Source organism: Spea bombifrons, chromosome 6 (assembly GCF_027358695.1).
Source record: "Spea bombifrons isolate aSpeBom1 chromosome 6, aSpeBom1.2.pri, whole genome shotgun sequence".
NCBI classification, from domain to species: Eukaryota; Metazoa; Chordata; class Amphibia; order Anura; family Pelobatidae; genus Spea; species Spea bombifrons.
In genome coordinates, this window is record NC_071092.1 from 25,472,655 (window position 1) to 25,484,887 (window position 12,233).

Genomic DNA, 12,233 nt, shown 5'->3' on the forward strand with positions numbered 1-12,233 from the left:
AATAATTATAGAGAGAACTAACTAAATATGCTTGAATTGAGAAACTATGGAGAAAATTGGCAATTTCTCATAACAGTAATATAGTCAAAACTTTACATAATTTAAAGCTATATTTTTATGAAGATTAAATATTAAAATACCGAACAAATACCCCCAGCAGAAGCACTACGCGACATAGACAAACGCCAGGCTAGTGACGTACATTACGCTGAGAGCCGTCGCAGCGCATTTTGCGTCATCACGCTAGGGTGTGCTGACGTTTGCGAGTCTATCTGCGCGGCTTTCTTCCTGTTTGGAGCCGGCTTCGGAGAAAAGGCCGGTTTGCGGCCTGTATTGAGATCCGTTAACATCTTCCCGAAGGATTATCGTAAGCCGGTGAGGAACCCCGTTAATTATCGACGTGGAACCGCTCTGGTGGCTTGGGCCTGTTTTATTTGCAAACAACACGTAGATAGTCCAAGGGACCGAAAATAGAAAACCACCGGTACTGCATGGTGGCGCGGGAGCTTCTTCGGCTCTGGGAGGGCCAAAATATCGTTCGTTTGCATATTAGCGTCGGCTGCTATTTCGCTCAGTTAAAAGGCTTCGCGAATCATTGGTGCTTTGATTTGTGTTTATGTACAGCGCTGCGGAATCTGCTGGCGCTCTACATATAAATATAGTGAGTCTCATTAGCGGCATCGGTGATTCGGTGGTGAATCTCGTCTTCTGCACTGCTTGCCCGTATATGATGCCGACATATTAGAAGAATGCATACCAAGTGCTAGCTTTCGTAAGAGTTGGTATTGGGGCGTCGACTGCTAAATGTTGTATCTGACCAAGCTGTTTCTGCACCCAGTCATTGGTTCACAATGTATATTCAATACGCCGCCTGTAAGGATGTTGAATTATGAGGCTCCGCTTATTATTGCATATAAAGCTAATGGTGCCGGTATTGGACGAGTACTTAATACCATTTAAGTGCTAGAGGTAACGCCAGCGATGGCTGCACCCCTTGCATTGACTGTAATGGCAAATATGCATGTGGAAGGCTGGCTGTGCTGTGCACAATGTCCATCTGGCGCTTTGTAAAGTGTGGACTGATGAGGTGGATCCAGAGCACTGGGGCCTTGTTTATTGGGGCACTTGCCTAAAAGAATAGTTGCCTAAACTGACAATGGGAGGAAGCGTCTTTTTATTTAGTTACCCTTAAGTGAAAAAGAAAATTGTATTTGTTCTGAAACGGCAAATCTGGGTTAGAATAAGCACTGGCTGGGGTATCAAAACACCTGTGTTGTCAAAGGCCTACCTTTACATTGTGGAGAAGCACCGGGGGTTTATGATGGTGAATACGTTATAAATAATGCATGTTCTCTATGATCCTACCTGTATTCGGCAATTACTTTTTTTTGCACTTCTATTGATTTGAGGCATGGCAGTAGTGACGTTTCCCATGGGTAAGCATCTCAAGCTTTTAATGTTTCAATTTTCTTCTCCAGGTCGGACACCATGGCCAAATTCCAGGCTCCAGTGATAAATGACAACCCTTTGGGTTGGGGACCCTGCGCTGTACCTGACCAGTTCAAGGACATGCCCTATCAACCATTCAGCAAGGGGGACCGCCTTGGAAAGGTGCCTTTGCATAAACCTCTAATAGTCTTTTGAATGGTTTATGATGAGAATGTTTAAGACTTCTAACCTATACCTCATTTCCTCTAGGTCTTGTAGATATAGCCTGTTTGTGTCATTAGCCACAATGTACGATACAGGGCTTCGGGGGATGCACAAGCGTGTATTATTGCATGCTTCAAATCCTTATTGGCCTTTAGCATTATTAAAAGCAATATTGTGACGTGCTTCGCATTTCCATGACAAACATTTTTAAAACCTCTGTCCATAAATTAGTTTTAATGGTGAGACCTATATCGGCCTTTAACTCAGCTTTTGCTTGCTGTTTTTGTCGTTTCTGGCACTAATGGGTGTGTTTCCACTGATAAGGTTGCAGATTGGACAGGAGCCACTTATCAAGACAAGAGATATACCAGTAAGTATAAACCCTCTTATCATTTTGTTCCACTTTCTTGGGTAGGGGCTCACCAGACTCCTGTGCATATCCATGAACTGCCATTATCTGACTCAACGTTTGTTTCTTACTCAACCTATATTTCTGTGCTCGGTGCAAGTAACCGTTTGATACGCCGAGTTCTCAGGCCTAAGCATTCAGTTGAAGAAACAGAGCATAAAAGGGTTGTAAATATACTAGTTTCTGGACAGCTCACATTAATATGGCTGAAGAATGTGAAAAATAAATGAGGGTGGAATCTTCTCTCGATGATCTTAAGATCATTTGTATAGCAGTGCATGGATTGAAGTATATCCTTTCCCGGTTCCATGAAAAAACCCAGATGTTGCAGCTACTGCACTGCCAAACATAATTGGATTATTAATTTGTTGTCCAAGATGGGATGCCGAGAAGAAACGGCAATTAAACAATGACTTTGCCTAACCTGTTAGTTTGCTACATGCTATCATAACCTGTGATTTTATGATAGGTATAAGATTAGAGTTTTTATTTAATGCAAACTGCCCAGAATATTTAGGTACAGGTTGCCGAGTGTATGAAGGGTAAAAACTTATGCAAGAGGTATATTTACATGTACATTTAAAAAAAAAAAAAAAAAAAATCCTCGTCCAAATTCCTTTCTAGATAAATATTCATCTCAATTTGGTGGTGGCAGCCAGTATGCATATTTCCATGAAGAAGATGAAACCAGCTTTCAGTTGGTGGACACTACAAAGATGCAGAAGACTGCATACCAGAGGAATAGGCTGCGATTTGCTCAGGTATGGGGGAAAAACATGGTGCTTCGGTTTACTTGGGTTTTTCGTTCTTGCTAATGGGTAGTTCAAAATTATAATTACACTTGACAGACTTTTTTCTTTTGTCGGCCTTCTCATATATTTGGGACAGCCTTATGCACATCCCATATCTCAATGTTTCATCAGTTAGGTAACACTTCTTACAACTAAGCCACTGACCCTGTAGTTTTAAACTTAACATTTCACCTCCTTTTGAAAGATACAACCATTGTATCAGTGGTGTAATTTCAGTCATGCCAGCTGTAGGGCAGTTCACGCTGCAGGATGGTGAAGTCGTTTTGGTAATTGAACATATTAGTGGACACGCTTTAGGACTTGTATGAAATGCTAAAGAAAGGTCCACTAGGTCTTTAATCTCACTGCCCATCGAAAAATGCAGGATGCGTGTAAACTGTGGGTCTCTCCTCGGCCAGCGGGAGCCATCATAACTGTCTCTCTTCTGACATTCAGTGTGAACGCATGATTGAAAGCTGTTAAACTAGTAGTGTTTTGAATGCCTGATGTTTCCAAGTGGGAGAAAACAAAGCCTTGCACTTCAAAACAAGGACACAATTAAAAACTAAAACATATTAACAGCACCTCACTCAGTATATCAGGCATGTACTTTTGTACATGTGGTACGTTTCTTAACATATTTATTCCAACAGTTGCACCTCACTATCTTGTGGAAGCAATCCTAAACAAGTGTGTGTATATGTGTGTGTATATATATATATATATATATATATATATATAATTCCAATTTGGGTTTGTATGTCTGCATCAGAATATGGTTTCTAGTGTAAGCCTTACTTATGCTAAAAATAATAAATAACTAATAACACTAAGCATGAAAAAGTGTACGTTTGAACAAACATACGGTAAAGACTGAAATTCTTTTGAGATCTACCCAATTCTAACTTCAATTTTGATTAGCCATTTACTGCAGGAATGTCTTGTCTTGCATTTTTTTTCAATACTGAGTCCAAATATTAGTAGTGATATCTTATGACTTTTTTTATTTTATAGAGGAATTTGCGTCGAGATAAAGACAGAAGAAATATGCTTCAGTTCAACTTACAGACTCTACCTAAAAGTGCCAAGCAGAAGGAGAGGTACGTACTTTTTTGAAATAGTTATTCCAAGTTTATCTACAAAATATTCCAGTGCACCAGCCTCCTCGTTTTAAGATTTTTCTGTAAATTAAACATTGTATTGCTAATTACAGGGATCGTCTAAGGCTACAAAAAAAATATCAAAAGCAATTTGGTGTTCGCCAGAAATGGGACCAAAAATCTCAGGTACTGCTCTTTCCAGCTTCTTTCTTTTTTTCTATTTTGTATTTCCCCACACACACCTGTGACTGTGTTCCAGACTCAGCTTAAACCACGGGATTCCTCAGTAGAGGTTCGTAGTGACTGGGAGGTAAAGGAGGAGATGGACTTTCCACGTTTGCTCAAAATGCGTTACCTGGATGTATCTGAACCTGTAGACATGTGAGTAACCTTTAGTGATGGACATGACTGATTAAATAGCTGCACTGTGGTGGTGGTTGTCCTAGGACTGGCTACATCCATTGGGGTTATGTGTAAATAAGAGGTTTTTTTTTAACTGAAAGTAATGCAGCATGGCTAGTGGTCACCTTGGGTGTCATAGCAGAAGGAAGTGCCTGTAAGGTGTTGGCTAGATGACATCATGAGAAGAGAATGGGTTTGCTGTTTAATCGCACCATTACACTGTGGGGTCCTACTGAATGAGAAGAGATGGCCTTTCTTTGTCACAATCCCCAGTGTGTTTAGCTCTGTAGCACCAATTTTAACCAGACATCTGTTATGTCAAGGTTCCTATATGACCATACCTTGTGCGTCCCCAGTCACTAATGGGTTCAAATGTAGCTTAGTAATGTAAACATCTGTAAGCAGCCATTGTTAAATCAAATTATTTCCTTCACATACCATAGAGAATGTTGTGGAGCCCTGGAGCATTACGACAAAGCCTTTGACAGAATCACCACAAGAAACGAGAGACCATTGAAAAGTATCAAAAGAATCTTCCACACTGTGACTACAACAGACGATCCCATTATCCGAAAGGTAAGATCCAGTCTGTTTAAAATGAAAATACTTTGATCCAAGAGGAGATTAGAGCCTTTAATCCCTGCATATGGTATAAAAATGTGTACAGACCTAGTTCTCATTTAACCCCTTCAAGACTGGGACGTACCTGGTACTTCCTGGTCACCGGCAGACCGGGGCGTACCAGGTACGTCATCGATGATGCGCGATCCAGCGTCGCTGTGAATGCTGGGATCGCGAGGGGCGGCTGCTACTGACTGCTGGGTGTCCCCAGCGATCCATAGCAGCCACTGCCCCTCAATTCCGTGCACGTGATGGCTTTGAAGTAGGGCTGCAACAACTAATCGATAAAATCGATGATAATGAAATTCGTTGCCAACGAATTTCATTATCGATTAGTTGAATCGATTATAAAATGAGGGTTTTTTCAGAGCAAACGCTCTGAAAATACCTCTCATTATATAATCCGTTTAGTCTGACCCACAGCAGCAGCTCCTACTTACCAGTCCCTCCCTGTAATCACTGTGACAACTGGCCCCGCCGCCTTCCTTCTCCCAGAAGGCCAGAACCACATGGCTGTGACACTCATCTAACTGTAAGTATAACATTAATATTTGGGCTACTGAAAGTTAGGGGAGGTGGGGGCTAATTAAGGGGCAGTTATGGTTAATGGGGTGTTTAGGGTTAATTTAGGGGCAGTTATGGTTAATGAGGTGTTTAGGGGCAGCTATGGTTAATGGGGTGTTTAGGGTTAATTTAGGGGCTGTTGTGGTTGACAGGGTGTTTAGGGTTAATTTGAGGCAGTTGTGGTTAATGGTGTGTTTAGGGTTAATTTAGGGGCTGTTGTGGTTGACAGGGTCTTTAGGGTTAATTTAGGGGATGCTGTGGTTAATGGGGTGTTTAGGGTTAATTTAGGGGCAGTTATGGTTAATGGGGTGTTTAGGGTTAATTTAGGGTAGTTGTTTTGGTGGGGTATTTAGAGTTAATTTAGGGGTAGTTATGGTTAATGGGGTGTTTAGGGTTAATTTAATGAGGACTGAGGGACTGAGGGTTAATTTAATAGTTAACTTAAGGTGCAGTTAGGGGTAAAGGGGGGCAGACTAAGGGGAATCTAAATCCTGGGGGCAGTGAAGATTAACCCAGTACTTATTTATAAAAGTATGGTGTCAGTGTGATGCGAACAGGTCTGTGACTCTATGAGGGGACTATGAGATATCTGGGGAGGACGGAGTGACATATTTGGGGAGGACACAATGACAAATCTGGGGGTATAAGGCATATACATTATATAAGGCATATATGGGGAGGGCAGTGTGGCATGTCTGGGGAGGACAGAGTGGTGTACCAGGGTGTATAAGGCATGTCTGGGGCCACAGTGGCATATCTGGGGGTAGAGTGGAGTGGCATATGTGGGGAGGGCAGTGTGGCATGTCTGGGGAGGATGGAGTGGTGTATCAGGGGGTATAAGGCGTATCAGGCACAGTGGCATATGTGGGGGTGGAGTGGTATATGTGGGAGGCAGCGTGGAGTGGCATATGTGGGAGGTGGAGTGGTATATGTGGGAGGCAGCGTGGAATTGTATATGTGGGAGGCAGCATGGAGTGGTATATGTGGGAGGCAGCGTGGAATGGTATATGTGGAGTGGTATATGTGGGAGGCAGCGTGGAATGGTATATGTGGAGTGGTACATGTGGGAGGCAGCGTGGAGTGGCACATGTGGGAGGCAGCGTGGAGTGGCACATGTGGGAGGCAGCGTGGAGTGGCACATGTGGGAGGCAGCGTGGAGTGGCACATGTGGGAGGCAGCGTGGAGTGGCACATGTGGGAGGCAGCGTGGAGTGGCACATGTGGGAGGCAGCGTGGAGTGGCACATGTGGGAGGCAGCGTGGAGTGGCACATGTGGGAGGCAGCGTGGAGTGGCACATGTGGGAGGCAGCGTGGAGTGGCACATGTGGGAGGCGGCGTGGAGTGGCATACGTGGGAGGCGGCGTGGAGTGGCATACGTGGGAGGCGGAGTGGCATACGTGGGAGGCGGCGTGGAGTGGCATACGTGGGAGGCGGCGTGGAGTGGCATACGTGGGAGGCGGCGTGGAGTGGCATACGTGGGAGGCGGCGTGGAGTGGCATACGTGGGAGGCGGCGTGGAGTGGCATACGTGGGAGGCGGCGTGGAGTGGCATACGTGGGAGGTGGAGTGGCATACGTGGGAGGCAGCGTGGCGTGGCATATGTGGGAGGTGGCGTGGTATATGTGGGAGGCAGCGTGGCGTGGTATATGTGGGAGGCAGCGTGGAGTGGTATATGTGGGAGGCAGCGTGGAGTGGTATATGTGGGAGGCAGCGTGGAGTGGTATATGTGGGAGGCAGCGTTGAATGGTATATGTGGAGTGGTATAGGTGGGAGGCAGCGTGGAATGGTTTATGTGGAGTGGTATATGTGGAGTGGCATATGTGGGAGGCGGCGTGGAGTGGCATACGTGGGAGGCAGCGTGGAGTGGCATACATGGGAGGCAGCGTGGAGTGGCATACGTGGGAGGCAGCGTGGAGTGGCATACGTGGGAGGCAGCGTGGAGTGGTATACGTGGGAGGCGGCGTGGAGTGGCATATGTGGGAGGTGGCGTGGTATATGTGGGAGGCAGCGTAGAGTGGCATATGTGGGAGGCAGCGTGGAGTGGCATATGTGGGAGGCGGCGTGGAGTGGCATACGTGGGAGGCGGCGTGGAGTGGCATATGTGGGAGGCGGCGTGGAGTGGCATATGTGGGAGGCGGCGTGGAGTGGCATATGTGGGAGGCGGCGTGGAGTGGCATATGTGGGAGGCGGCGTGGCGTGGCATATGTGGGAGGCGGCGTGGCGTGGCATATGTGGGAGGCGGCGTGGCATATGTGGGAGGCGGCGTGGCATATGTGGGAGGCGGCGTGGCGTGGCATATGTGGGAGGCAGCGTGGCGTGGCATATGTGGGAGGCAGCGTGGCGTGGCATATGTGGGAGGCGGCGTGGCATATGTGGGAGGCAGCGTGGAGTGGCATATGTGGGAGGCAGCGTGGAGTGGCATATGTGGGAGGCAGCGTGGAGTGGCATATGTGGGAGGCAGCGTGGAGTGGCATATGTGGGAGGCAGCGTGGAGTGGTATATTTGGGAGGCAGCGTGACAAGCCTGGGCTCAAATGTGTATAAATTGGGGGGGGGGGCTGTTTGGGAAATAAAGACAAGAAATGCATTTTATCAAAGTTTTTTTTTTTTTATTCTGCTGTTTGTATTTAACATCATTTGTTTATTAAATTATTTTAAATAAATGAAAAATTTACATTCATTTTTTTTATCCGATTAATCGACAAAATAATCGGCCAATTAATCGATTATGAAAATAATTGTTAGTTGCAGCCCTACTTTGAAGCGAACCACGAGTACGGAATTTAAATACATACAAAAAAACTGCGCTCTTCAAGGGAAGACGCAGTATGCAAACGGCGGTCCAGAAAGGGTTAAATATACACCTTATTGTGTTTCCCCTGTGGTAGACGAATCATATGCATTAAATTTTTCACTATACTTTGGTATCTGACTATAATGTACAATGTGTGACATTTTTCAAATTTCCATGTATCGGTATAAGTGAGCCTTGTATATAATATGCACTGCTGCCAGCTTGAAAGCTACTTATCTTCAATACTGAAACATCCTTAGGAAGTCTCTTGGATTTAAAGCAGAATCTGTAAATTTTAACCATGAAACTTAACATTTAATTAGCCATTTACCATCAAGAGTGGCATTTGATGTTTAAGTTAAAGATTATTGCTAAGGCGATACCAGACACTGAAATCTTTCTTGTTTCCTGTATCTATAGCTTGCCAAGACACAGGGCAATGTGTTTGCCACGGATGCTATCCTTGCCACCCTTATGTGCAGCACCCGTTCTGTTAATTCCTGGGACATTGTGGTCCAAAAAGTTGGGTCTAAGATTTTCTTTGACAAGAGAGATAACTCTGACTTTGGTAAGTTAAGACCATATAATTCTGTTTTTTTTATTACAATTTTTCCAAGGAACCTTATTCTCTTTGCCACGTAACTTTTCCATCTGCTAGATTGTGTAAATATATTTGATAGCAGAGGGCAGGCATATTTTGAATGTTTTATGAAAAGTGGTTCATATGTGTTCTGTTTCTAATGTTAAAATAATTACTCTGTTTAAAGAAATAAAAGCATATAAACGCACACGCTATTAACTGGTGGGTGCATTTAAATGAGCTGTGGGGCGACCTGCAGCTGGGTTTTTTTAAGGTGGTATATATCTCTTTAATGTCTTATGTGCTATCAAAATACAGACTTGTTGACGGTCAGTGAAACGGCTAATGAGCCCCCACAGGATGATGTCAACTCCTTTAACTCTCCTCGAAATCTGGCAATGGAGGCCACTTACATCAACCACAACTTCTCCCAGCAATGTCTGAGAATGGTGAGTGTAGAATAGTGTAATACCCAGTGCCGCCAGCCTTGATACTGCTTTCTGTTTGCACTCACATGTTTGTTTTTATTATACAGGGTAAAGATAAGTACAAGTTTCCAAACCCAAACCCCTTCATAGAAGATGATGTGGATAAGAATGAGGTGGCGTCTGTGGCCTATAGGTAGGTGTGGTGTCCTGAAATGAGTCATGATGAAACTATTCTATCTGTAATGTTCTGTTAATTGTTCTATAGATCATAGCATAATTTTCCCCGTTACGTTACATTATATAGAGCACCAGCAGACTCTGTGGCGTTATATAATGCCATGTGGAAAATATTTCACTGTAATGATGATTTTTCCTTAGTAAAGGCACAAGAGAGCTAAAACTTGATATGCTCCCAAGCGGCGGTGCACCTTAGGATAGGCGATGAAACGGCTGTCTCCTTCTTTTGTATGATATGATGATGTATCACCTTGACAACGCCGTGGTGATTTTGTATTCTCTGTTCATGCTGGTGCCTGATCTTGTCTGTATATTCCTTTTCAGGTACAGGCGCTGGAAACTCGGGGATGACATTGATTTGGTTGTGAGGTGTGAGCACGATGGTGTGATGACTGGGGCCAATGGAGAAGTGTCTTTTATTAACATAAAGACTCTGAACGAGTGGGATTCCAGGGTAAGAGGGAAGATGCTAATGTCGAATGTTTTTGGAATGTTTGTGGTATTCTGAACTAGTGGAAAGCAATTTCCTAAACATAGATACAAGTTCGGCCATTATTAGATACACAAAACAGAGAAATGAGTTTCTAGTTATAAAAATGTTGAACAAATGGAAACAAATTTGGCCTGGCATTTAGGAGGCACTGTCTGGTAGTTAATTGTGGTAAATCAGGACCAGGGTTATGAGAGAGGCCAACTGAACTAGATGTGTTATTGGCTTCAAACTAAGATTTGCTAGTCAAGCATTCTGCTCTTAGTATTGTTTTGTTCCACTATTTATATGAAGCCTTACCAGCCTGACCTTCTGACCTTATGCTTTTAACTGATAACATTTGCTTTCCCTCAATCATGTGGCAAATTGCACAAGTCCCTGAATAATAACAATAGCATTTCTAGTAAAATTAGTTTGATGCACCCTTTTCTGAACACAGGCAAACTTATTAAGAGTGTGAACTGTCACACATTGACTTTTAGTAATGCTCTAATCTATGACACAGCTCAGCTTTTCACCGTATCTTGCTTAATGTCACATAGCACTGTAATGGTGTAGATTGGCGTCAGAAGCTGGACTCTCAGAGGGGTGCTGTAATTGCTACCGAGCTGAAGAATAACAGCTACAAACTGGCACGCTGGACTTGTTGCGCTCTGTTGGCTGGATCAGAGTATCTTAAATTAGGGTAAGTAAATTGAGCCCTTAATGGAACACTGAACAATCTGGTACAGTTGTTTTGTCAAGACATTATGGTTGTGCATTGTTCAGAGCAGTCCAGTTTTGTGCTTGACATACTGTATAAAAGATTAGCTACATAGGCTTGACAGTGTTCGGTGTGGTTTGCTGTTTAAAATTCGATTCCATTTCCCTAAAGGTATGTGTCCCGTTACCATGTGAAGGATTCCTCTCGCCATGTTGTCTTGGGCACTCAGCAGTTCAAGCCCAGCGAGTTTGCCAACCAAATAAACCTGAGCATGGAGAATGCCTGGGGCATCTTGCGCTGTGTGGTGGATATCTGCATGAAACTGGATGAGGGCAAATACCTTATCCTGAAAGACCCCAACAAGGTGAGACTATGGATGGATTGTTTCCTGTGTGTGAATGCAGAGACAAGCAAACGATACACATTTCTAAAACTTCAATTTTGTTTCCTTTTACAGCAAGTAATAAGGGTTTACAGCTTGCCTGATGGCACTTTCAGTTCAGAAGAGGATGAAGATGATGATGATGAGGAAGAGGAAGTAGAAGAAGGTTTGTGCACAAGGGAATTGTTTCAGTTAGATAATTTTAAGACGATCTGGTACATGTAAATAAAACATTTTAAACCTAGTTATAATATATTACGGTCTAACTCTTGCCACTCAAGGTATGACCTAAGAGTTGAACTGTCTCTGCATAATGTATCAGGTGACTCCAGAAAACAGATTAAGCTTTACATTATTTATAAGCTATATGTTAGGACTATGTTCTTATTGCAGTAGATGCTCTTAGGTTGGCCTTTCATAACTTATAGAAAGTCAGTGAGTTGAAACTTAGTGTTTACACACTGAAGTGGCAATATGCAGATATTTTGTGTGTAAGTTTTATATTGTGCATCCTGACATTTTTATGTTGGAGTCCGTACAAACTGTGCAAATACAAATTTTTCCTGCTTTAATATGCATTAAAGTACATATGATTATTTGCTTCATATAGCGCCATCAAATTCCGTAGTGTTGTACAATGGGTGAAGTGTCCTTTAAAAATATGCAATACTATACCCAGGCCAGTCCCTTGCTGTAAAGATTTTATTCAGGCATTGAAGCAGATACATAACAGAATACCCACACAGACCCACAGCAGTTACTCAGGGAAAATTTCCTCCAATGCAGTAGCCATCATAACCTCAGAAATGTAGACTTTCAGATCCTCATTTGGGTTCCTGTATAATAACTATTATATCCTGTTTAAAGTTATTTGCATATTGCAATAGAGAAGCTAATTTTTTTTTTTATTTTTTTTTTTGTTGCAGAGGAAGAAAGTTAAATCTTTAGGAATGGGTCAGATGTTCAGATTTTGGAACATATTTCCTTCATCCTGGACCTGCAAGAGGATAGAGCTACTATAAGAAAATAAATATTGTGCACAAACCTACGCTTTTGTTTTTTTTTTCTTCCTTTGATTTATG

General features: G+C 43.3%; 1 protein-coding gene across 2 annotated transcripts; it reads left to right on the plus strand.

The window, feature by feature from the left end:
• The first annotated feature begins 242 nt into the window (after positions 1-242).
• EIF3D (eukaryotic translation initiation factor 3 subunit D) lies at positions 243-12,199 on the plus strand. 2 transcript variants are annotated; one of them, XM_053468668.1, is made up of 16 exons: positions 243-375; positions 1,479-1,611; positions 1,978-2,023; positions 2,687-2,823; positions 3,868-3,953; positions 4,067-4,139; positions 4,213-4,334; positions 4,799-4,931; positions 8,752-8,899; positions 9,230-9,360; positions 9,447-9,532; positions 9,901-10,030; positions 10,609-10,751; positions 10,941-11,133; positions 11,227-11,317; positions 12,078-12,199. In XM_053468668.1, exons 2-16 carry the CDS (start codon positions 1,489-1,491, stop codon positions 12,089-12,091), a joined length of 1,656 nt encoding a protein of 551 aa, XP_053324643.1. In that variant the 5' UTR covers positions 243-375; positions 1,479-1,488; the 3' UTR covers positions 12,092-12,199. The 2 variants fall into 2 exon arrangements, with proteins under 2 accessions (XP_053324643.1, XP_053324644.1); XM_053468669.1 differs by having other exon boundaries at positions 4,219-4,334.
• Positions 12,200-12,233: the final 34 nt, after the last annotated feature.

Excerpts from the sequence above, each read along its gene's own strand:
- EIF3D (XM_053468668.1), top strand. The coding sequence starts at position 1,489 with ATGGCCAAATTCCAGGCTCCAGTGATAAATGACAACCCTTTGGGTTGG. Across the intron at positions 3,954-4,066 it reads AGTGCCAAGCAGAAGGAGAG|GGATCGTCTAAGGCTACAAA; the intron begins GTACGTACTTTT and ends TGCTAATTACAG. Across the intron at positions 10,752-10,940 it reads TCAGAGTATCTTAAATTAGG|GTATGTGTCCCGTTACCATG; the intron begins GTAAGTAAATTG and ends ATTTCCCTAAAG.